We start from the raw sequence: 24,402 nt of genomic DNA, 5'->3' as shown, positions 1-24,402 counted from the left end.
TAGTGGGGAAAGCGAAAAGGAAAAAAAAAAAAAAAGGAATCCAGGTTGATTTTGGAAATGAAAGAATCCCTAAAGCCTTTGTCTCTGAGGAAAGCACAGAACCTGGGGGTCACAGAATCCTTCTCGCACCTCTGTGCCGGATGGCATAGTTTCCAAGGATCTGATTCATGGACAATAATGAGAACCCAGTTGCACGGGTGCCTCTTTGAAAGTGGGAAAGGCCAAATACTGGAATTATACTAAGAATCAAGAAACAGCTTTTTATTAACCTTTACTTCTTGACCAAAAAAAAAAAAAAAAAAAAAAAAATCAGCACCGTGTTAGTCCAGAATGAATGGTTTCCTGGCCATATTAACAAAAGTTCATTGGAAATTTTGATTCTAGCTCACTTTGTTTAGCAAATGTGGACAGGAATCCTGATCTTGTGTGAAATAAATGAGTGTGATTTCATGGAGTACCCTAGGCCCTCAGTGCACGGAAGTTCTTGGAGCTGGATTTTCAGAAGCTTTTTGTTTTTGTTTTCACAGGATGTGTGAAACTGGGGAAGGGCTGTTTATCTTTCAAACACGAGATGGAGAGGCCATCTACCAGAAGGTCCACTCTGCTGCCTTGGCGATAGCTGAGCAGCACGAGCGCTTGCTCCAGAGCGTGAAAAATTCAATGGTACGTTTGGAATTTCTTCCTTATGACCCAGCGTATATACCCTTGTAGAATGCAATCTTAGAATCTTTACCCTGAAAAATATAGGCAGCATTATTAGAGCAGATGGCTTACTCCGGTACTCAACAGTGTATCACTTGGATTAAATGCCATGTTTGCAAAACCTCAAGAGCCAGCTGGTAGCACAGTAACTGTACGTCCCTGTTTATCTACTTTGTGTCTCAGTTATTACTTGTGTGTATGTATCTTCATCAGTTTTGGCTCCTACAGCAAATACCATAGGACTGGGTAGCTTATAAACAATAGGATTTTCTTTCTTTTTTTTTTTTTAAGATTTTATTTATTTATTTGACACATAGAGCATGTGAGCACAAGCAGGGGGCGCAGCAGAGGGAGAGGGAGAAGCAGACTCCCTGCTGAGCAGGGAGCCCAGGAATCATGCATGACCTGAGCTGAAGGCAGACGCTCAACCGACTGAGCCACCCAGGCTCCCCTAGAATTTTATTTATTTCTCACTGATCACCCAAGATGAAGTTTCTGGCCCACTTAGTGTCTAGTGGCACTGAGTTCCTGGTTCATAGATGACTCTTTTCTGTGTCTCCCTGATGGAAAGGGCGAAGGATCGCTCTGGGGTCTCTTTTATGAGGGCACTAATCCCAGTTGTGACGGTTCTGCCCTTATGGCCTAATCTTCTCCCAAAGGCCCCACCTCCTAACACCATCACCTTGGGGGTGACGATTTCAACATACAAATCTGGGGAGGGGACATGATCATTAATCCACTGGAGTCACTATGTTTGTCAGGATCGATTTGGATGCATATGGACATCTGTAGACACGACTATGTAGATTATCTACCTCTAGGAATGCATTTATAGCTGTACCAGACATTAGAATTTCAGATGGTAACAGGGGCCAGAGAAAAGAGAGCCAAGGGGAATGAAGTGAAATGTCAAAAGCCCAAGACCAGAAGACCATTGATAGTAGACTGGGCTCTATGTGGGACATAGATTTTTTTTCCAGAAAAGCCAAGGTTTGAGTCTGGATATAGTAGTTTGTAACTGTTGGAAATTAATTCTAGTTAAAACCAACAATAAAGTAGTTTGTGGACCAAGGGAAACCTGTCCAGGGACCCCCTTGTGCCGGAGCCATGCATCTCCCATCCCTGGTTGATCAACCTTCATGGACGTTAATGTATGAAGACAGCACAAACACAAATACACATGAGCATGCAGCTGTCTAGGAACACCTACTCTGTTCATTGCATTGATCTAGGGACTGTTATCCATACAGAGAGTTATGATTCATGGATTGCTTCTTTAAGGAGAACACATTCACAAAATCTTAAATTAACGCACCACAGTTAAATAATGCAAATCTTGCATTGTGGCTGCGAACACATGCATAGAGCTTGTAACATCTGGAAGGAAATCTGCAAAACCAAAAGGAACTGGGTTGGCATGGTAAGTAAGATTAGGGTAGTTTGAAAACTTATGATTTAAACATGTGGGGTGGTTGGATTTAAAGAGGAGTAAATGCATACCAGTAATATGATCTGTCCCCAAGCGGCCTCAGATTATTCCCAAATGACTTGTTCATGCAGTAGTCTGGGATTTTAGAGCAAAGATCAGCAAAACTTTCTTTAAAGGGCCAGCCAGTAAATGCTCTAGGTTTTATGCAGTAGGATGGTCTCTATTGCAACTACTTAACTCTGCCCTTGTCATGCAGAAGCAAGCATAGGTAAAAACAGTTACAGGGGGTGTGGCTCTTTTGCAAAGCAACTTTATTAACGGGCGCTGAGATTCAAACTTCATGTAGTTGTCACACATCATGAAATATTCTTCTCTTGAGTTTCTCCCCACAAATTTCAAAATAGTTTTCTTGCACTAATGCAGTCTTGGTATTCATTTCCCCATATGCTTACCAGTTTTGGATTTTGCAATAGAGAAATAAATGGATGGGGGCGCCTGGGTGGCTCCGTGGTTGAGCATCTGCCTTTGGCTCAGGTCGTGATTCCAGGGTCCAGGGATCAAATCCCACATCAGGTTCCCTGCAGGGAGCCTGCTTCTCCATCTGCTCATGTCTCTGCCTCTCGCTGTGTCTCTCATGAATAAATAGATAAAATCTTTAAATAAATAAAATCTTTTAAAAATTAAATCTCTTTACACAAAAGAGAACTAAATGGATGGATGGTTGTGTGGGTGGGTGGATGGATGGTTAGATAGACACACAGGTGACTGTACAGTAGAATTCAAGTCACTTGGAACTTTACAGGGCAACATGCCATTGCGTTAAAATTGTATAGTGTCCCATTAGATGCCTTTAAATATCTGAAGAGGTTTTTCCAAGAATACCTTACTGGTAAAGCCATCAATTAGCATAAATTGTTTTGTGCTTGAAAGGCAGGTTCTGCATGCACATGTTTTTCCATTTACAACCTTCTCATTACTTCCACTAAAAATTAATCAGGAATATGAGTAATTCGTTTAGATCATCCCTTTGCAAATTTAACTAGAAAATAATGTTGTTTGCTCTTAATTTGCTGTGTGCTTTACGAGTTCCATAAAGTGAATATGATTTTTAAAGCAACAAACATCCTGTTTTAGATGGATGGTGAGTAAGCTTCAGAATGGGATCTGAATGAATCTCGAGGAAGTTAAGTGGGGATTACGAAATGCTTAAAATTGATGTACGTGAATCAGTCCCTGATTTGGGGAGAAAAGAGATGCCACATGACAATGAAGCAAATGAAGAGAACACTGCTGGCCTCCCCCTCCCAGAGTGACAGTTCTGCACATTCTGGTAACTGGAATGGATCCATGTAGACCCGGCTATATTCTTGACTAGGAATTGTGTGGATGTCGCTACTGGCGCGCTTCTCTCAGATAGTCAAGGTCATAAATGGAGAAGGATGGTGAGATGTTAACTTCTGGGCTCAGCCTCATTTTTAGGAAGCCCTGGCCCTCTGTTGGCTGCCTTGTTGTAAAACTCCCAAGACCACCTCTACAGACAGGTGCTACCCCGCGGGACCTGTGCCAGTTTGAAGTTGTAGCCTTAAGTGCCTTGGTTGGGATCAGACTTGAGACCTGAATCCCAGCAGCCATAAAGAGGAGGCTTGTGGGTCCCCCTAACAACAACAACAACAACAATAATAGCGATAGGCTGAATCATAGCTTCAAGATGTCCCCGTCCTAATCCCTGGAACCCATGAATGGGACCTTATTTGGCAAAAGGGACTTTGCAGATATGATCAAGTGAAGGCTCTTGCAATGGGGAGATTATCCTGGATCATCCAGGTGAGCCAGTGTTATCACAGGGGGCCTTATGAGACGGAAACAGGAGGAGTAAGGGTCAGCAATGATGTGACGGCAGAAGCAGAGGGACACAGAGAGAGATTTGAAGTTTGTATGCTGATGGCTCTGAGAGTGGAAGTGAGATGTGACCCAAAGGATGTGGGTGCCCCTAAATGCAACATTCTCCCCTGGAACCTCCAAAAGGACCCCGCCTGGCCAACACCTTGGCTTTAGCTTGGTGACTGACTTTGGGCATCTGGCCCCCAAAGCTGTAAGGGGATAAATTTATGTTGTCTTAAGCCACCGAGTCATGGGAATTTGTTACAGCAGCCACAGAAAACTAGTACAATAATGATATCCATAGTAATAAAATGTATCGTGTCTCTATTCTCTAACAAGCAGTATTTTAAGGACTTTCTAACCCTTCAGCCACTGCCGTGTTGAAGGCCCAAGGCCACCAGCTTGGATAGTCATGGGGCTCACGTTTGGAGCCGGCGTCCTGGGATAGCGCCCACTTTTCTGCGTATCTCTCAAGACCTGTTTTCCTTGTCCTACATGAGATTGGCTTACTGCTCTTCTAAAAATACCAAATTTGTGGCCAACGTTTAAAAATTGAGAAGTTTCATGTAAAACTCTGATTTCTGTGTTACCTTGAGAAGTGGAAAGGTCTGACGGCACTGATCTCACGTCCCCATGTGGCAACAATCAGATATGCCCAGTACTGCCCACCCTCTTTGGGCAGACTGGGGGTGTTCACTCCCCCACGGTCCCCACCTCCCCTCTGGGTACTCTCAGCAAGTGGCCCTCCTCTGCGCGTTGGCTACCCATGCTGTGGACAGTGCTGGCTGGCCTGTATTACTCCGTGTATTTATTTTCTGTTGCCACATAACGAAATACCACTGACTACGCACCATAACACAACACACATTTACTATCTCATGGTTGCTGTGGGTCAGGAGTGTTGGCATGACTTCGGTTTCTCTGAAGGCTGAGATGCTTCAGGCAGGTCTCAAGGTGAGAGTGGGGAAGGATCCACTCACGAGGTCACACGGTTGTTGGTGGGGTTTAGTTTCTTGTCACAGTAGGATTTCAGGCCTCAGGTTGTTGCTGCCTGTAGCATGGAGCCCACCCTCAGCTCCTTCCTGCATGGGCTTCCCCATCAAAGCACTGACTCGAAGCCAACAGGAGGCCACAATCCTGTGTATCATACCACGCAAGTGACTTCCTATCACCCTGTCTGCTGATTAAAAGCAAGTTGCAAGTCACACTTCCTTCGCAGAGTCAGGGAAGGCGCCCGCACAGGGTGTGAACCCCTGGAGGAGTAGACCGTGGAGTCCACCATCATGGTGTCTGTCCCCACCCCACACACACTTCTGGAATAATATTTATTTAGTGCTTTGATTTTACTTTTTAAAATATTTCCTACTTTGGGGTGTTTTGCTGATAATACCGTGCATTTACTAGATAGCATCTGCTATCTGCCTTGAGTCGCTTCCATCCTAGCAGCCAGAACCATTTACCAAGCCTCCTAGGATATGCCAAGCACTTCACTTGCTAGTTCTCTCATCACTGCCATAACCAGAAGATGGACTCATTCATTCATTCCTATCCATTTGTTCATTCAAGAATGGTCGTTGAGGACCTGACATGCTCTGCTCTGTGCTCCAGGATACAGTGGTGAGTAGGAGGCTCCTGGCCCCTGTTGGGCTCACAATTCAATTATTATTCAAGACCCTTGACCTGGAAGGAACACAGTCTCTATCAGAGGGATGAGAAAACTCAGTCCCAGAGTGGTTCAGTCACCTGGCTGCAGCCATCGAGCTCGTCACTACTGGAGCCAGGAGTGCGAGATCCTTCTGTCCAATTCCTAACCCTCTGCTTGTGGCCACCCCACCATATATTGCTTCTTTGGAGAGTCTGAAAGCTCTTACATCCCTCTACGTCCCCACTAAGAACTGTCTTAGTGTTTTCAGATTACCTTGAATATCAACGTGCCTTTCAGAAACTTAGACTTAAGCCTAAAAAGATCACTGTTACAAGAAATCGCATTTCTTTGGGTAGTTTTCAATAGAAATTGCTATTTGGTGCCAAAATTCCTCTCTCACGTTCTTGCTTTTTGAATGCAATGTGTTGTTATTCCGCACTCTCAGGGAGTGCTGGGTGGGGGAGGCTCCCGTACTGAGGGAAGGACCAACTGTTGAATGAGGCTAAGCAGCAAGAACTTGTTTGCTCGCCAGCTGCCAGCTGCCCTGCTGGAGAAGCTGCAGGGCGACTCTGCCGGGACAGCTCGGGACTCCCTCGAGCAGCTTCTGCTATTTTTGCCACCTTGGAGATCAGTGTCTGTGACAAAGTCTAATTTTGGACCAAGGAGTGGCGGTGTGTGGGATGTTCCTCATTCCTCGCCTGGGCCTGTCGTTTTTAGACTTTCCTTCAAGGCAGATGGAGTGACAAGGTGGAGAAGGACTGATTTAGGAGGCTCTCCCCGGGGCTGCAGGTGAGGCTCCATCCGGGGTGACATCGAGGCCCCGGGGCACGACTTCTCCCCTGTGCTCTAGAGCCCTGGACTGCACCCAGGTGTGAGAGTTCATCTGAACAATTCTCCGTCACCTCCTTCTTTGCCTAATTGATAGATTGACTTCCAAACTTGGTTTTGCAAAGAACGTGGAATGAATTTGTAGAATTCAAGTGGCATTCTTCCACAGTTCTGGAAACCAAGTAATTCTTGTTCAACCTAATTGAAAAAGCCATAAACTATTCAATTTTTTTTTTAAAAGAGGGAGAATCAAAGAAATCTTAGAATCAATTTCGTTGCTATTCAGACACTGAAATAAGCTCTTCCCTGCTGGGTTTTGTTTTTTGTTTTTTGTTTTAATATAAACACCATTCTCCACCACCTACTTGTCCCCCTGTCCCCAGCCTTCCCCCTCAAAAAAAAAAAATCAGGTTTTAGCTCTTCTTATCTCTGAGGGCTCTGGTTAATTGGGTTAACTTATGAATTTATTTATTCATTATTTAATTTGTTTCTTTGTTTACTGTGTACTGCTTCAAGCAACTGTCCACTTCCCTCCTTTCCCGAATAAACCCTCTTTATATCTTGGCGTAATAATTATGATTCAAAAACCTTTTATCAAACACCTACCTGCTGCTTGCAAAGAAAGCATTATAGTGAGCTTTATGGAGAACATAAACATTAAAAACAAACTCTTCTGAATCCTTAAAGGAGTTTATAATTTAGATAAGGAGTTATGATTTATGCCCCTCAGTGCATGCAACAGTAGAATCCTGGGAGTGTAGTTTGCTACAATCGCATTGGAGGACAATTTGTCCTTATTTATCAAAATTATATTCACATCTCTCTTTATCCAGCAATAGTACTGCCAGGAATCTAAAGATAGGACGGAAACAGATGAAACTCAGGTTTCTTCCTTAAATTTGCTATGACTTTTCTTCCAGTATATTAGGGAGAAAATCTTCTTTTTGGAGTACATCCCTTTCAGTCTCTTATAAGAATCTAATAACTCGTGACATGCGGTGGTGCATTTTAGTAGTCCTTTTACCTAGTTATTACGTGCCGCCCTGCCTTATGCAATCCCTCCTCCTCGTAGCTATAGGTTCCTGTGACCCTGCCATGGACATTGTCAGCTGGCGACCTTGTCTCTACAGGAAAAGGCAACAAACTGAATGTTGCTAACAGGTTGTAGCTTTGTTTGTAAACACCCTCATTGATACTAATGTTGAAGATGGTGCCTCTGTAAATATGCAGCCCATGGAAATCCTGAGGTGGTAAGACAGCAGCAGTTCATGACAGGTCCCAAAGACGTTCATATGAGAGCACAGGATGCATCTAGTTTACCAGATGGGCAGTAGTGAGTAATAGTTTTCCAAAAGTCAGTCATGGCAGAGGGGATGGAGCTAGGGATGATGGTGAGGATGGAGAGACAAGAAGCATCAGTTCAGGGCCATTTTAAATCAATTTTGAGAAGTTAGGAAATAAGCAGTGTATCCATTTCCACCACGGGTTGGGCAACATTTTCTGTAAAGGGTCAGATGGTAAATATTTTATGTTTTGTGGGCCACACATGGTACTGCTGCTTACACCTCCTCTTCTACCTTTTCCTTCTCCTCCTCATTTTTTACCTTAAAAATGTAAAAAGCATTTTTAGCTCTGGGCCATACAAACATAGGCCACCAGGACTTGGCCTGCGAGCTGTAGTTCACTGGTACCTCCTCTGCACCTTGGTTTTAGGTGTTAGACACAAATGTACTTATATTAGTAATCATCCCCTCTCCTCTAAGCCATATGGATTTGCTTTTTCTCCTAGAACTTTACTGAAGGCAAAGCAATCATGCCAAATGCCTTTCAGTGAAACTAGAGGCCATTTATTATTTTAACCCAAATCAGTCATTATAAGAGATCACTTAATAGGAATTTCAGCTTTTACTTGCCCCAGCAGATGTGCTTTGCCTTGTATGGCTCTTTTTTCATGATATTAAGGGGTTGGGTATGATATGACCAGAATCTGACAACCAGAATGTTGTACAGAGAATGGATTCAAAGACAGTGCCAGGATGGACCTTTGTCACCGACTATGAAAGTCTCAACATTTTAGGGAGGTTCAATTATTTTTGCAGAACTGGAAATCAGTTACTTCATAGGTTCCTACCCAAATATTTATCCGCCCATCCAAGCATGAACTACAATTCCTCCTCCACTATGTGACTACCCAGGGAGAGGGTAAAGTTACCTATTGGTTCAGCTTCCGGTAGTGAGAGAAACTTTGGTAAGATCCCCAAATGGCCAGAGCAAGGAAAAGAAGTTAAGATCACCAAGGATGATAGCATAGGCGCTGTGAGCTGGTGTGTGCAGACCACTTTTTGTTTGATCTACAAAGTATTGGCACAAATGATATTTTTTAAATTAAGTTAGTTTCCAGAGTTTACGTAGGGAAGTTTCACTTAAAATACATGGATGTATCTTTTGAAAAAATGAGAATATCTGGTAACACAGTGCCTGCCTGGGTTAAAATTGAGTGGCAGCTACCATTTTGAGAGGATGAATGCCTTTCAGGGTTACATAGTTCTAATTATTTGTCATCTCAATAACCAGAAGACCTGCATGACCCATGTAGGCATTAGAGTTTGCAGCCCCTGGTTTAGGGGAACAATACATACCTCTTGCCCTTTATATTTTTGCCAAGATCTCTTATTTCCTTTATACCTCTTTTTGTGGAAGATTATGGCCATTTGCCTGGTAGCAAAGACTGGCTCTTACTGGGGAGAATGTCAGGGTGGCTATGCATCAGGGAATCTGTGATGGAAAATGCTGCATGTAAGCATGGATGTGCTGCTTGGTAACGAAATCCAACTGTGCATCCTGTTGTAGAAGAGCAAGCCAGACTTTTATATATTTCAGTCAATAAGGCAAAAAATCACATGGTGAGCTTTTAAAGGCTCTGTTATGTATAATCAGTAGGTTTACCACAGGAGTTTTTTCCAATCTGGGACACTTTTGAGAGTCAGGGCTGACCTTCTTAAGAGCAGGATTGGCTACGTAATTTGTAGACCTGATTAAAGTGAATACATAAGGTCCCTTGTTCAAAAATTAAGATTTTCAAGATGGTGACGGCAGAGCATCAAATCGAGCGTGGGGCTCAGTGTGACTGCACACATCATCTGCTCGGAGCTGGCCCTGATGAAGAATAAAACCTGCAAAGCAGATGTAAACAGGATGCAGCCAGGAAAAATAAAATGTATAGTCACCCTAAACCTGAGATTTTCAGTGGCTAGCAGTTTTGCCTCCCAGGAGACATTTGGCAGTGTCTGGAATCATTTTGGTTATTAACACTGGGTTGGGGTTTGGAAGGATGCTTCTGGCATCTAGTGCATGGAGGTCAAGGATGCTGCTAAACATCGTGTAATACATGGGACAGCCCCTCACAACAAAGAGTAATCTGATCCCAGATGTCAACAGTGGGGAACGCCGTTCTAAAGATAGGCAGGTTTTGTGTGAAGGCTGGGCCAGAAATTGATGGGTCAATGTGTCTGGGATTGAATGTCACTTTTGAGCTATGTAGCTTGGCCTCCTTTTGTCTTGTTTACTGTATATGTCATATGCGGGTGATAATAATAGTATTTATGCCTCACAGTGTGATGTGATTTGCAAGGGCTAGTACGTGCAAGACACTTAGGAGGGACATAGCAAGATTCAACCAATGTGAGTTATCGTAAGGATTCCCTTCTTACACAGATTGGCATGGGATGAGCCAGGAGAAACTCACATTGAAGCAATGGGGATGTCAACGGGCAATATCAGGAATTTGGGTGATGGGGCCAAGTTATCGTTTGTTGTTAACTTAAGATATTAATCATGTGTGCAAGCCTGAGAGCATCAGACTGTGAGGTAAGGCCCCTGCTTTTTTGTAGGGCTCCAGCAGGGACTGGTACTCTACAGGACACCATAAATATGCACAGAGCTGGTTATGCACACTCTAGAGTGCAACAAAGCAAAGTATAACATATCTACATGGCCCACCTGGCCCAGCAGCCCACCACTCTGCTCAGTAGACTTGTGCCCAGAGTAAGTATAAGACAGAAAACACAAACCCTGGTCTCAGAGTTCCAGCATGTGCACTGCATCTTGTCATAAAAGTATCTGCTCCTGTTGAGGTGAGCCATGGAGTTCAATCCGACCATATGGGATTTTTGCCTCGTGCATTAGCTTCAAAAGCTGACTAACTGGCCGTTCTGTGAGAAGCTGGAAGCCTCCGGAGGGCAGAGGCTAGGCTCCCTGTCCTGTGTCTGTGATATGCTCAGGACCTGGCACAGGGCTTACTAAATGTTTGTTGAGTGAACAAAGATGGGGGCCAAAGAGATCATTTGATGAGCATAGAGAAAAAGAAGAATAAGCCCAAATACTAAATCGAGTTCCCTCTTAATGCCAAGCCAAGGAAGGCCCAGGTTTCCAGCAAGTCTATGGAAACCAGTCCCTGAGGATATCAATTTCAATGTATATGGGTGGGGAAGAGGATTTCCTTTGTAAGGAGGCGTAAAAAGTTACCAGAATCAAAGGGAGCAGTGATTTTGTTTTATGCATGTGGCTGAGAATTCAGATGGCTCTGAATAAATTGATGCAAATCACTTTCATTCCCCATGAAAATAACCATTTGAGTGCATCTGGTGTTCAGCAAAATGCTTCATTTGGAAATTTGGCCCCAAATGGTTGAGTTCAGTAACAGTCTGCTTTATCAAAGCTGGGGGGGACAAAGGAGGCATTGTTTTCGTGAGTTCTGCTCACCAAGTGTAGTGTCTCTGCTGCATTTTTCCTCAACAGGAAAGCAGTCTTGCTCTTGTATCTACTTTTTCTTTTCTCTGCCTGACTCTCCTTCTCTTCGTAACGTTCATTAAGTAAGCCTCTGCGTGTTCTCTTTCCTTGACACTTCAATAATATTCTCTGATATCTTGGTAACATTTTGATGATGGGAATACCCATCACTTTTCCTGCAAATGTCAGAACAAGGGAGAAGGGTCAGAGGAAGTAAAGACAGCTCGTTGGGTGGTTTATGCCAAACATCTGTCAGAGCTGGAATCAGGATCAGACTGCCATGAGAATGGATTTCATTAGGAAGCCAAGGAAGACCACATGTTTGGCAGATTGCTAGTTTCCACTTGAGAGAAGGCCCCTGGGACATTGGGGGTCTGAGAGTCTGGTTGAATCACTGGTAGATTCTGTTGCTCGAGATGGCAGGGGCAGAACGCTCTCTAAGCAGCCTAGACTTTGGGCCAGTTGCCATTTCTCTAAGCTTTGGAAATAAAATTCAGGTGCTTTTTATCATTAGGAAGAAGATTTGAGCCCATCCTTTAAGGCTTTTGTAACATCCTCAGTGCTTCCAAGGAGAACACACAGGATGGTGATTCGAACTTTAGCTCTGGAGTGATAAGGGGGCCAGGTCGTAAATGCTGGCTCGATGTCTTTAGCCAGTGACTTCACCACCATTAGTATTTGCTCCTCGCTCTAGAAAGGGGTGTTTTATTAGGACCTACCTGACCAGGTGGGATGATAAGGCAAAAGGTTTCTTGACATCTGCTGGCACCTACTCAATACAAATCAACTGGAGCTATTGTTATCATTGACTTGTAGTAAGAAAGAATAAAACAGCAAAGTGGGCGGGAGATTATAGAGGTTTCATAGTGACTTAATCATTGATCCACATCTTACTGCTTACCTCCTGCGTGCCAGGAATCATGTCAGGCACCAGACGTGTGACACACACACACATACAAGGAATCTTCTCCCCTCCCCCACCTGCGTGAAGGAGAGCTCTGCTTACATGAGACTCTCTTCCCTTTTGTAGAGGAGGGAGCTCCAGTGGAGAGGTGGACGGTGGACCACATGACCAAAGCTGGCCTTCCGCTCTCTGGCCACTTACTATGAAATCCTGGGGTGTGGAGGAACTATGTTTTTCATTCATTTTTATGTTTCCAGCCCCTGGCAATGGTGCATGACTTACAGGTAGATGCCCAAAGCATATAAATGGGTGCAATGAATGAATGAACTAAAGAACGTTCTGTACAGAATTCATTGAAAGGGGTAGGGGAGAGGCAGAGCTGTTCGGGAGTGTGGGAGCAGCTAACCAAGTTAAGGGCTTAGTCTAATAGAGGGATAATGAAAGTTGGAATGAGTGGCTTCATGTGGCTCTGTGCTGAGGGTCTGAATGCTGTATTTCACTTAATTTTCACAGCTATCCTAAGAGATAGGGGTTGGTTCTTGAATCCTATTTTTATAGAAATACATGTATGTAAAATTTAACTAACTGCAAAAATATGATCATATCAATGACGATTAGTACTACAGTATTTTCTCTCTCCGTGATTAATCTGTATGCATCCCATCCCATTCCCTCCTTCCCCTCCTTAGCAACTCCTAAACCTTGCTCAGAAGTTTGTACTCCTCTTTCCATGTTTTTCTCTGTACCCATGTAATCCTGTACAGAAATCCGTATCCACAGATGCACAGAGATAGACACACACGTAGATACGTACACAGATGGGTGTTTGGAAGTCATTGTTTGTATTACAAAATTGTGATCCTATTACACATTTTTAAAACTACCCTCTTGGTATTCTAATTTAATAGTAAATTCCTGATGGAAATACAATACTTTAAAGACATATATCACAGGTCTGATTCAAGGTTAGCCAGCTGTGGCCCATGAGCAAAATCTGGCTTATGCCTGTTTTTATAAGTAAAGTTTTATTGGCACGCAGTTTTGCCCATTCATTGATATGTTGCTATGGCTGTTTTCACACTAAAACAAAAGTGCTGATTCATTGGCATGTTGCAGACTGTATGGCCTGCAAAGCTACGTGCTGTCTGGCCCTTGACAGGAGAGGTTGCCAACCTTGCTATTCTTCATTCATTTCAGTGAAATGCTTGATATTTCAAGGTCTTGGTGGAACATTAACTTATTAAGCCTATCAAAAGGAATATCAGATTTTGGGGAGGCCCTAAAAAAGCAATTCTGTACCATACATCCATGTGTCCGTGCTCCTATGTATGTTAACTATAACTGAGCTTCTGAACGTTACTTAATCCACTTGAATTTTCTAAACCAAAGAGCAGGATTGCTGAATTAAAGGTTGTGAGTATTATTTAAGTTAAATGGGTGTTGCTGTATTGCCTTTGAAGATACCAGAGTACTTTGTGTTTCCTTGGGAGCACTATTAGGTCCATTACATGGAGAAACTGAGGCTCAGTAGCTCACAATTAGTATGTGAGGAGTTACTAGAGGATTGGAAAGTAAGGGCATGTATTCAATGGGGACTGACAGGGAGGATCAAATTTGGAGACTTTGTGAAGGTAGGAAACAGAGGACTTCTAGGACCCCAGTGTATGTGGGTGTTGGCGGGGGCTGTGCACAGGGGAAAGGGTGAGAGGATGGGGAAGGGAGACTTGGGACAGTGCTTCTCCATCATCAGAGTAGGTCAGAGTCACGGGGAAGGCTGATTGAGCCACAGATCACTGGGCTGTACTGCCTTGTCTTGCACAGGCCTGTGGTTGGGCCTTGGAATATGAATGTCTAGTCAGTTCTCAAGTGATGCTGATGTTGCTGGTCCAGGGATCACACTTTGAGAACCACTACTCTAAAGTGACTCTGGGGATCTGGCTCCTCGGTCCCTGGAAGAAATGGGACAAGAGCTAGCAACAGCACAGCATGGGACCACATCCCTTGAATCTATAAAGATTCACAGGAAGACATACACCAACCAAGCAGTGAGCGTACCACTCTGCTGGGAACAGAGTGTCAATGTGGGCCTAGTTCCCTCATTGTCTAATTATTGAACACTAACTACTCTTTACATGTGTATCAGTGGTCTATGTTTACAGAGTTTGGGAAAGCAAGAACATGGGAAGCTCTCTTACTGAAGAACACTAGAGCCTTTTAAGGAATCATTCCTCCTCCCACACAAAGGGGAGTACACCTGTCCAGCAGGTGGAGGAGAGGCAGGCACAAGAGCCTCTCTGCACACCTCTGTATACCGTGAGAATGAATTACACCTTTGCATCAAGCCCGTGGTTGCCCCGCAATGATTGTAAAACTTTTTCAACAGCATTTGCATCTGTGCTCAGGAGGGATTGGTTACTGCCACTTAGTGTAGCAATTAGCATTTTAAGCAGTTTGTATTGATTAAATGAATCTGCTTCATCAAGCAGAAAGAACCCCACAGAATGCAGCAAATGTAGTTATCTCAATAAATGACTCCTAGCACCAAACCATACAAGATATATTTGCTAGAACTTTACAGTGTGTTTGATAAACTTCAGAAATCGAGATTTGTCAGACTTGGTAAAGAGGTTGCATGCTCCACAAACACATGCGTGATTTTTATGTCATTTTTCTTTTTTCAAGTATTGTCTAAGGCCACTGTTCTCTTTTAAGGGAGACATTTGGTCTGGATTTTGTGAGAATAAACCTAACATCTTAAGATTCAGTTCAAAACATATTTACTATTCATGAGCTATTTGAAGTACTTCTCTCTGGCTAGAGATTTGAAATTATGTTTTAGCTTCTTTGAGAACTTTTTTTCTGGTCTCCTTTTAACTTCTCCTGGTATTCATTTTCTCATAAGTCTCATCTGGAGAAGATCCAAAGGGGTAAGGGCTGGGGAGGGGAGGACCTGTCAGGCTACAGTGTAGGAAGCAGAGAGAGGTTTGCTCTGTGCAAGCCTGGTCTTGGAGGAGTGGTGTCTTTGCACATAGCCCCCAGTGCCTTATTCATAGCTACAGGGTTCTTTAAACTCGTGAATGGATGGGGTGCAGTGGAGGGAGGAAGCTCTGATTTATTTTGAGATGCATTCAGTATCAAAAGGAGACTTTTGGATTAAGAATTTGGATTTGTGCACGATGGAAAATGCAGATCCTGCATGAGGACCTGCAGTGTAATAGAAGTCTCCTTCCCATGCTTTATCACCCCAAACCCCCAGATTTACTTTCTCAGGAGCAAACACTTTGCCGGATTCTTTTGCATCCTTCTAGAATATGTCTCCCTTATTAGATAGAAAACATGCCTACTTGTTAATACATTCATTCATTCTAAAAATCTGAGTAACTACCTTGTGGCAGGCCCTGTTCTAGGAAGCAGGAGTACATCAGAGAACAAGAAACAGTCCTTGTCTTCAAAGAAATGTGCTGCATTGTTGTGGAGGATGAGACAGACAATCAACAGTAGACATATAAATCTATACCGAGAGTTGGTGAGTGCCCTGAAGAACGTTACAGTGTAAAGCAGGAGACATTGATGGAGGTTTATTGCGCTGATGGGGTGATGCTCTGGCAGAGAGCTGAGGGAAGTAAAGAGTGAGCCTTGAAAATTTCTGAGGGCCAATTGCTCAACCAGAGGGAACCTTAAGTTCCTGAGGTGTTTTGTGTTTTGCATGTTCAACGTCAAGAAGGCTATGATTTTGAAGTGGATAAAGTAGAGAGAGGGGGACTAGGAAGTGTGGTCTAGAAGTAACTAGAAGTCAGGCACTATATGACCTTGTAGCTGTGATAAAGACTGAAATTTTCTTGGGGTGAGATATGCTGATTTCACTTTCGAAACCATCTCCCTGGCAGCTATTTGGAAAAGACTTCAGGTAGGTGGGATAAGAGTGCCAACAGGAAGACACAATGGGGAGCCATTTCAGCCACCTTGGCATGTAGGTGAGTGCCATGACATGGACCGAGATGGTGGGCTGGACGTGGTGAAAAGTGAGGGATTCTCAACACATTTTGAAGATTGGGGAAACAAGATTTGCTGATGGGTAAGCAATCCTGTAGGACAGGGAGTAAACAAGGTAGCTTCACGGGGCTTCCTCTGCTTGCAGCAGAGCAACAGGTAGAATGGAAGAACCATGTATCTAGTAGGGGAAGAGATTGGAGGAGTGGACAGTGAGAAATGGTAGTTTAGGAATGTGCATGTTAAATGAGAGATGTCTACTAAGCATATGGGTGGGCGTGGGATGGTAAATACTCAAGTCAGAGGTTTTGGGGACAGATTGGAGCTCCAGCTATGCATTTGAGAATCATCACAGTGCGGATAGATGATACTTACTTAAACCCACCCCAGGGATGAGCTCTCCCTGTGAGCACGTATAGCTAAGTGATCATGGCACCTTATTTTTAGGATTGTTTCAACATCACTTCACAGAGATCTACCTTTTTCTTTTTAATGATTGCAGGTTAGTCTGTTGTATAGAAGCACAGTAATGTGAAGGTAAGACAGTTTTGCTTAAGAATAAAAACGAAGGGATCCCTGGGTGGCGCAGCAGTTTAGCGCCTGCCTTTGGCCCAGGGCGCAATCCTGGAGACCCGGGATCGAGTCCCACATCGGGCTCCCGGTGCATGGAGCCTGCTTCTCCCTCTGCCTGTGTCTCTGCCTCTCTCTCTCTCTCTGTGTGACTATCATAAATAAATACAAATTTAAAAAAAAAGAATAAAAATGAAATTACCAACTCCTCTACTCTTCTGATGTTACTCAAAAAAAAAAAACAATTTTAGAGTCACTCTAAAATTCAATTTAACATGTAAATTCAAATTAAATTTTAAAATCTATTTATAAACTTGTTATTAAAATAGTGGGTCCCAGAATAAAAATTGTGCTGAGCAGAAAAAAAAAATGTTAGGAAGGGGATTGGATCAGAATTTAATTCCATGATCTCATCTGGTAAATTAAAAATGGTTAGGGAAACAAGCAAAAAAAGTATGGCACAGACCAAGGATGGGCTGTGACATAGACATTAAAATGGCCATGCAGAAGATTGTAGCGGGTAGGAACGGTAAGGTATGTCCACAATATATTAAATGTGAAAAAGAGGATGGCATAACAGTATATCCATGGTCATAAAGTTTGTGTTAAATACACATTATGTATGCATATTTAAAAAAAGACTGAAAGATAATTATTAACATGTTAAAAGTTCTCTTTATTTCTTTGCTTTTGTTTTTCCTAGGTGATGTGTAGAGGGCCTATCTCAAATCTACCTTATATTCTGTTGTGTGTTTCCTGAACATAATAAAACCTTATAAGTACTAGGAAAGAAAGAATACAATTTATTACAGATTTTTAAAAAATGGGTCATAAACATCACAAAAATGTGAACCTCCCTCCCACTCCCTTTCAGGTGCTAAAGCAAAATGCTACCAGATGTAAAAGTAGAGCTGCACAGGTGGAGGAGATGGAGGTTTTGGTTTTAGGGAGACTTTAAAGCTTTTGGATTTTCTCCTCCTCCTACAGTTATTCCATTCCCTACTCTTAAGAGCTTTGTTCCTACTTATTCATTGAATTCATTGTGTACTGAGACCAGGTATTAAATATATTCTCTAAGCATATTTGTGTTTTCAGTTTAATTGGGTGGCTTTTTTGTTGTTGTTCCCTGAAGAGTTTTTAAAGCTGCTGTCCTTAAGCCGGGAACGGTCCAGTATCAAATATTTAGGTTTAAAAAGATGTGAATGTTCCTATTAGGACCCTTTTCAGAAACTCTTGCTGTGAAGACAGTGTTTTGATTGATACGGGCTTAATTACAGTATTGCTAAATTTATGGAACCCCACAATAAACCATGGATGCTCTTAAAATTAACTGCAAAGTAGAAGCTATTTTTTTCCTCTCTTTTTTACTGATGATATAGTAAGGAGTACAGGAGGTTAAACACCTAGCCTAGAGTCATGCAGATTCCAGACTTTAACCCAATTTTTGACCAAGTTTGGGCTCTTACCACAATGGAAAATGTTTTTTGGGTTTTCTTTCCCAGCGTGATGGGTCCAAAGGACATAGGGCAGTGGTTTCTTTTTTTATTTTATTTTATTTTATTTTATTTTATTTTATTTTATTTATTTTATTTATTTATTTATTTATTTATGTATTTATTTATTTATTTATTTTTCATGAGAGACACACAGAGAGAGAAAGAGAGGCAGAGACACAGGCAAAGGGAGAAGCAGGCTCCATGTAGGGACCCCGATGTGGGACTCAATCCCAGGTCTCCAGGATCAGGCCCTGGGCTGAAGGCGGCGCTAAACCCCTGAACCACCTGGGCTGCCCAGGACAGTGGTTTTTAAAGTGTGGTCCCTGGACCAGAACCATCTGGAGACTTGGTAGAAATGCAAATTCCTGATTAGTGGGGCCTTGGAATCTGCATTTGAATGGACCCTCCAGTGATTATTCTGCTTGCTATAAAGTTGGAGAACTGTTGACCTCCAGGTCTGGAAAGCAGAGGTAAGACATATTTTTAGCTATTCTTTTCATTGGAGAATAAGTAAGCAGAACGTGAAGGCACCGCCCAAAAAGCCCAATGGAGAACGTCAATGAACAGGGGTGTAGTGGGAACAAGGCTAAGTGGTGGGTGGGATAAAGGAGATATTGAGAGGCCGCCTTTTTTGGGGAACACAGTTTTACTATTTCTCTCTTGAATTGTCCCTCTGACTCAACCCTGCCCACATTCTGTGCTTAAAATATCCATAGAAAATAAGCTGGTTTCTATATACTTCATTAAGCTGAGGATGCTCTCAGAACTGCAGGAGCCCGGGGAGTCTGTCAGGTTGAGCAGACGTTCCGGTGGGGAGGCGGCTCTGACTCACAGCTGAACCTCATTGTCAAAACCCTGTCCTGGTTCAGTCACGTCAGAGCCAGAACCCAGGCTGGGGAGCTGGAAGTGTATGATCTGCTTTGCAGATGCAGAGTTGCTCTTGGCAAATCCCCGCTCTAGTTCCTCTAAGGAGCAACCTGGTGCAAGTTGAAGAGGCGGGGGAGGAGGGAATGAGGGTTTGACGTACTGACCTGCCATCGTGATGATGTGTGCCTGTTTCCAAATGGGTCCAGCCTGATGTCCCAGACACGGCATATGGTACTCATGATCCCCCTCGGCGGCAGGTAGTTACATGCTGTCGTGCTGTTTTCCATTTTGCAAAACACAATGCTCTGCTGTAAAACAGTTGGGCCCCGGAGAAGGACAATATGGTGTAGTATTTTGGCTAAGACTCACCACTGCTTTGTACTCAGGGTCTCAAACTCGTAAAAGAAGGGCCTAAGCAACAAGTGTCAGCCGAACCAAATGAAGAACACAGAAACCAAAATTGTGATTACTGGCATGGAGAACAGTTGTTTGTTTGTTTTGCTCACTGCAAAGCTATAGAGACCATTAAAATTTTTTCTCTCCCAAGAGGGTTGATAGGATTTGCCCATCATTATGAGAGAAGGGGCTGGGCAGTCGGCATTTCCCTCACTGTGAACACTGGGAGGTATTTAAAAGGATCTGTGTGTGTTGTTGACGATGATAATGATGGGGGACCATGCTGGGGCCTGGTGTCACTCAGGTTTAAACATCACTTCCCCTGGGACTGATTGACTGGAAGTCACCGCCCTCTAATTTATTATATCATGCATTTTTTAATAGTCTGCATAGCACATCCTACTGTCTGATTTTATTTTTCTGATGACAGTTTACTGGGATATGTTTCACATATGTATTCACATGCCTTACACCCTTTAAACTGTAAAATTTCATGGTTTCGGTACGTTCACATACCAATCACATATGTTCTCGTCACCAATGTCAACTCCAGAATATTTCCATCACTGCCAAAAGAAACCCGTCTCCTGTAGCCATCCCCTGCCCAGCCATAGGCAACCCCACACTAATTGACCTTCTCTTTCTCTCTGGATTTGCCTGTTCTGGACTTTTCATATAAATGGGCTCATACAACATATGGTCTTTTGCAAATGGCCTCATTCATGTGGCATCATGCTTTTAGGTTCATCCATGTGGTAGCAGGTAGCAGGGCCTCATTCTTTTTTACTGCAATCTGATCATTTCTTATGTGTTTAGTTTTTTTGTCTCATTAAAAGGGAAGTTCTGTGAAAGGACACCTGGGTAGCTCAGCGGTTGAGCATCTGCCTTTGGCTCAGGTCACGATCCTGGGATCCTGGGATTTAGTCCCGCATCCAGCTCCCTGCAGGGAGCCCGCTTCTCCCTCTGCCTGTGTCTCTGCCTCTGTCTCTGTGTCTCTCATGAATAAATAAATACAATCTTTTTTTTTTTAAAGGAAAGTTCTATGAGAAAGGGTGCCTTCAGACTAAGACAAGAGGAGGGTGTGTCCCATATCACATGGTTCCAGGGGAGCACAGCCTACACTGGAGCACGGTTTCCTTTTCCATAGTCAGCCCCTCTTCCCAGCAACATAATGGTTCTGTGCCTTCGAAACCCTAGCAGTTACATCCATTGATTGGTTGAGTACTTCCGGCCACTGGGCAGCATCTGAACTCACTTAGGCTGGGGTTAGAAAGAAACCTACATGTACTTCCTGCTGTTGAGGGAGAAAGTTCGAGCATTCAAGCACAAGAAGGCATTTGTTTGACTTTCACAAAGTCTGTCTTTCTTCCCTGGTGGGATCTTGTGCTAACATTGCTAATAGAATAAATAAATGTGTTGTCCCTGCTGCTGGACTGTCCTGGCCAACTGTGCGTCTGCACGTAGGCAGATCTTTCCCTAAGGCCTTGCTGCTGATCATCACTTGAATACCAAAGTAGGATGAAGCACAGTCTTACTACCACGTCCCCCACAGCCAGTGAGAGCTGTGGTAATTTACCCTGGACTTAGAGCTTCCACTGGAATTCAAACTTGGGCTAACCATGCTTCCCATTTGCTGAGTTGATGAGGATTGATTTCTGAAAACTGTTCCCTGCTACCTGGGCAAAAGTGGGTTTGTTCATTCATTCATTCTTCTGTATTTGTAAAGCCGTTGGAGGCCCTAGTGAGGTGTTGGGGATATGGAGATAAAATACATACCACTTTCCAGGAGTTCTTGGTCTACAGTAGAGGTGAGGTAGTCTAGCAGCTATTAAAAAAAATAGTGAAATGATGGGAGTAAGAACGGAGCATGAGTTGTGCCTGGGTGGCTCAGTCATGCTCTCAGGATCCTGACATTGAGCCCCGCTCAACGGGGAGTCTGCTTGTCCCTCTGCCCCTCTCCTCCCCCCACTCATGCTTGCACATGCTCTGTCTCTCCCCTCTCTCTCAAATAAATAAATAAAAATCTTTTTTTTTTTTTTTAATTTCAAAAAAGAAATGGGGCTAGAGATGTCTGGTAGGAGCACTTGATGTCGTTAAGGGAGAAGAGATAGCAGGAAAATGTTGAGGGGTTCCTGAGCGGACTCCTGAAAGGAAGGTAGGCGTCAACCAGGTGAGAAGTGGGGAGATGGGGTGCACACAGACCACATGCAGCCGGTCTGTCCTCCATGCTCGGTTGGCTCCCTTCTTTTACATTTATGGTTGGATTCACTCATGTACTGGCAAATGTTTAATAAGTGGCTCTGTGAAAAAAGCGCATGCCTGTGTACACAGAGTTGGGAAGTGATGTACAGCGTTTCTACCAAGTAGATGTCACAGACGCAAATTATCTCAGAGCAGAGATGATAGTAAGACAAACCAGGACGTGATGAGTTTTGAGTAATAGATGGGTTATTACTTGAATAACAGGTATACGATTGTGTGTATGTTATATACACAATTTATTTAACTGTAAATTTGTATAATTTAGTTTTTTTTACCGTTGGCTGTATTTAACAACCAGCTCACAAAATGCCCGGAAAATGTAACCCTTGGCTTTTGCAAGCTGGTTTGAGCCAACTCTCCTGCATCGTTGATTGGATTCATTCTTTCACGCGGCAAGAGTGTACCGAGCAGCCACTGTTTACCAGGCACTGTTCTGAGAGCTGAGAATACATCAGTGAACAAAACAAATAGCAAAATTCCCTTCTGGTTCTAAAATTCTGATTTGTAGTCACTGATCCTCCAACCAGTCTCGGATCTCCACGTTTCCTTTGCTGTCTCCTAGCGTTGACTTGCACAGATCACGTTCATGGCTCCCTGGGCGTAGCATCCCCACATCTGCTAGTGCACACACATCTGGGCATCGCAAGAGTCTAACATGTAGAAGCAGCAACTAAGGACACCTAGTCCGACCTCAGACATCCTCGGCCCTCCTGCAGACCGGAGCTAGTCTGGGAGATGTACTAAGTGTGCAGAACTACTGGCATCTCAGTGACCCGGAAAGAGACACCTGGGGGTTAGACTGTGTGGGTGACGGCTCCTCTTGGGATTCCTCTCTGACTGTTCCATCCCCTGTCACTCCTGCTGCTCAGATTCTGATGCTGCTTTCCTGTGGTCCCAGGGCACCCAGATTTCCTCTGCTTTACCCTGATTGTACTGCCTTAGACAAAAGCGCTTTGAGGTTGTAGACTGTGCCTCCAAATGAACAAGCACTTGATGATAAGCTGAATAAATGCACTCTCCATTTATTTGATCAGGTGGCCAAACCTTGTAAGCTTATCATCTCTGGGAAAATCAAACTTCGAATGTTTATGAGCTCATGTAAAGACTGCTCCCCATGTGGCAGCCAAGGTGTTAGGAGGTGAACTGAATTTAACCTTGAACTTGAGTCAATGTGGAGAACCAATAGATGCCCGTCTGTAGGTTCTGAGAGATGGAGCTCAGGTCCTGGGAAGCAGGTGCCAGCTGCCACCTTGCTGTGGGAACTTGGGTGCTAGTTTTTGGGCTTGTTAACCCAGGAGACTGGGCTGGATAGTCCCATAGTTTGGCGTTCCGGGATTGTACTAAATTTTCCTAATAGTTGCAGGATGCAAAATGGATGATTTGGATAATTTTCCTGTCCTTTTTAAAATATATATAGAATTCAAGGATGCCTGTTTTGGTGGACAGGTGGGAATAAGACTGTCAGATATGGTGTCAAGTTCTACTTCCAGCCCCATTTCTGTGTTCACATGGAGTTCAAATGCACTTGATAAATTTAAGAACGATTCATTCTCATTTCAAAGTGTATTGGTGCAAAAAAAAAAAAAAATACCACCTTTGCCTTTTTTTCTAGGCAAGGGAAGCCTGAAATAGCAGGAGTGGAATTATAACCCTTAGCAGGAGAGGGAAAAGCCCTCAATAAACTATTGCCCAGACAGAGCCGCTTCCAGCTGCAGTTTAAGAGGAAATGAGCAGAGGCACCGAAGGCTCTGCCCAGAGAGGTGCATCCCCACCTTGTCCCGCGCTGGCCCAGCTCTCGTTCCTGTGGCTACACACCCAGCAGGACACACCTCTTGGGAAGAGCCTGTGCTCCACCTCTAGAGCCCGGCCTTCTGAAGACAGCATTTCTAACCAAATGTTTTCCTGTGTTATTTTTTTTTAACCCTTGCAAAACCGCCAGCCTCCAAGCTGTCTCTCAGAGGAGCAAGGATTTCGGTTAGAAAGCAGCATATGTTCTGAGGGGTCGTCTCAGAAACAGATTTTCCCAACAGTATTGCAGATGGGGAGGTGGTTCAGAAATGTCCATCTAGCAGAAATGGCTGTACTTTAAATTTTTATGGTTTGGGGGTAATCTTAACTTTTTACTTCTTAATGTGATATTACTATGATTTTATAAATGTAAAAATACCAAGCTGTATAGAAGTGTGCAAGGCTAAAAAAAGAAATAGGAGGAAGGATACAACCTTTCTCTCTGTGTATTCAAGATGACCTAATTTTAAATCCTCCAAAAGTGTAGTATTAGTTTTTATTTCCACCCCTGGTGTCAATGAGCATCCATTCCCGCCCCCTGCACTGGGTGTTGAGACCAAGGCTCGAGTGCCTTGCAGCAATAAAGAATGAAGATGGAAACTTTCCTGATAGACATCTCCCCGAATGACTTCTCGCCCTTAAAGAATTGCATTGTTAAATAAGATTTTTTTTTCATTATTCTTCTCCAGAGACAATTCAAATGCCCCTTTTTTCACAAACTAGGGTTTTTAAACCTCAAAGAGCTGAGGAAGACGTAGAGAGAGCCAGGCTGTGCAGTGTTCTTCTCCATGAAACATGATGTTGGTGTCGTTGCATTCTTGTTCCTAAATAAGCTTTCTAAAAATACAGTCAAATT

At 43.5% G+C, this 24,402-nt stretch overlaps 1 protein-coding gene across 1 annotated transcript in view; it reads left to right on the top strand.

Moving 5' to 3' along the window:
* Positions 1 to 24,402, top strand: part of DOK5 (docking protein 5) — a 152,483-nt gene that overhangs the window by 116,137 nt on the left and 11,944 nt on the right. Inside the window, exon 6 of the mRNA XM_041733448.1 lies at positions 528 to 663. Within this exon, the coding sequence (XP_041589382.1) occupies positions 528 to 663 (136 nt within the window). The remainder of the gene's footprint in view (positions 1 to 527; positions 664 to 24,402) is intronic.

This window comes from Vulpes lagopus, chromosome 18, assembly GCF_018345385.1.
Source record: "Vulpes lagopus strain Blue_001 chromosome 18, ASM1834538v1, whole genome shotgun sequence".
NCBI classification, from domain to species: Eukaryota; Metazoa; Chordata; class Mammalia; order Carnivora; family Canidae; genus Vulpes; species Vulpes lagopus.
This window is presented reverse-complemented; position numbering and strand designations above follow the sequence as displayed.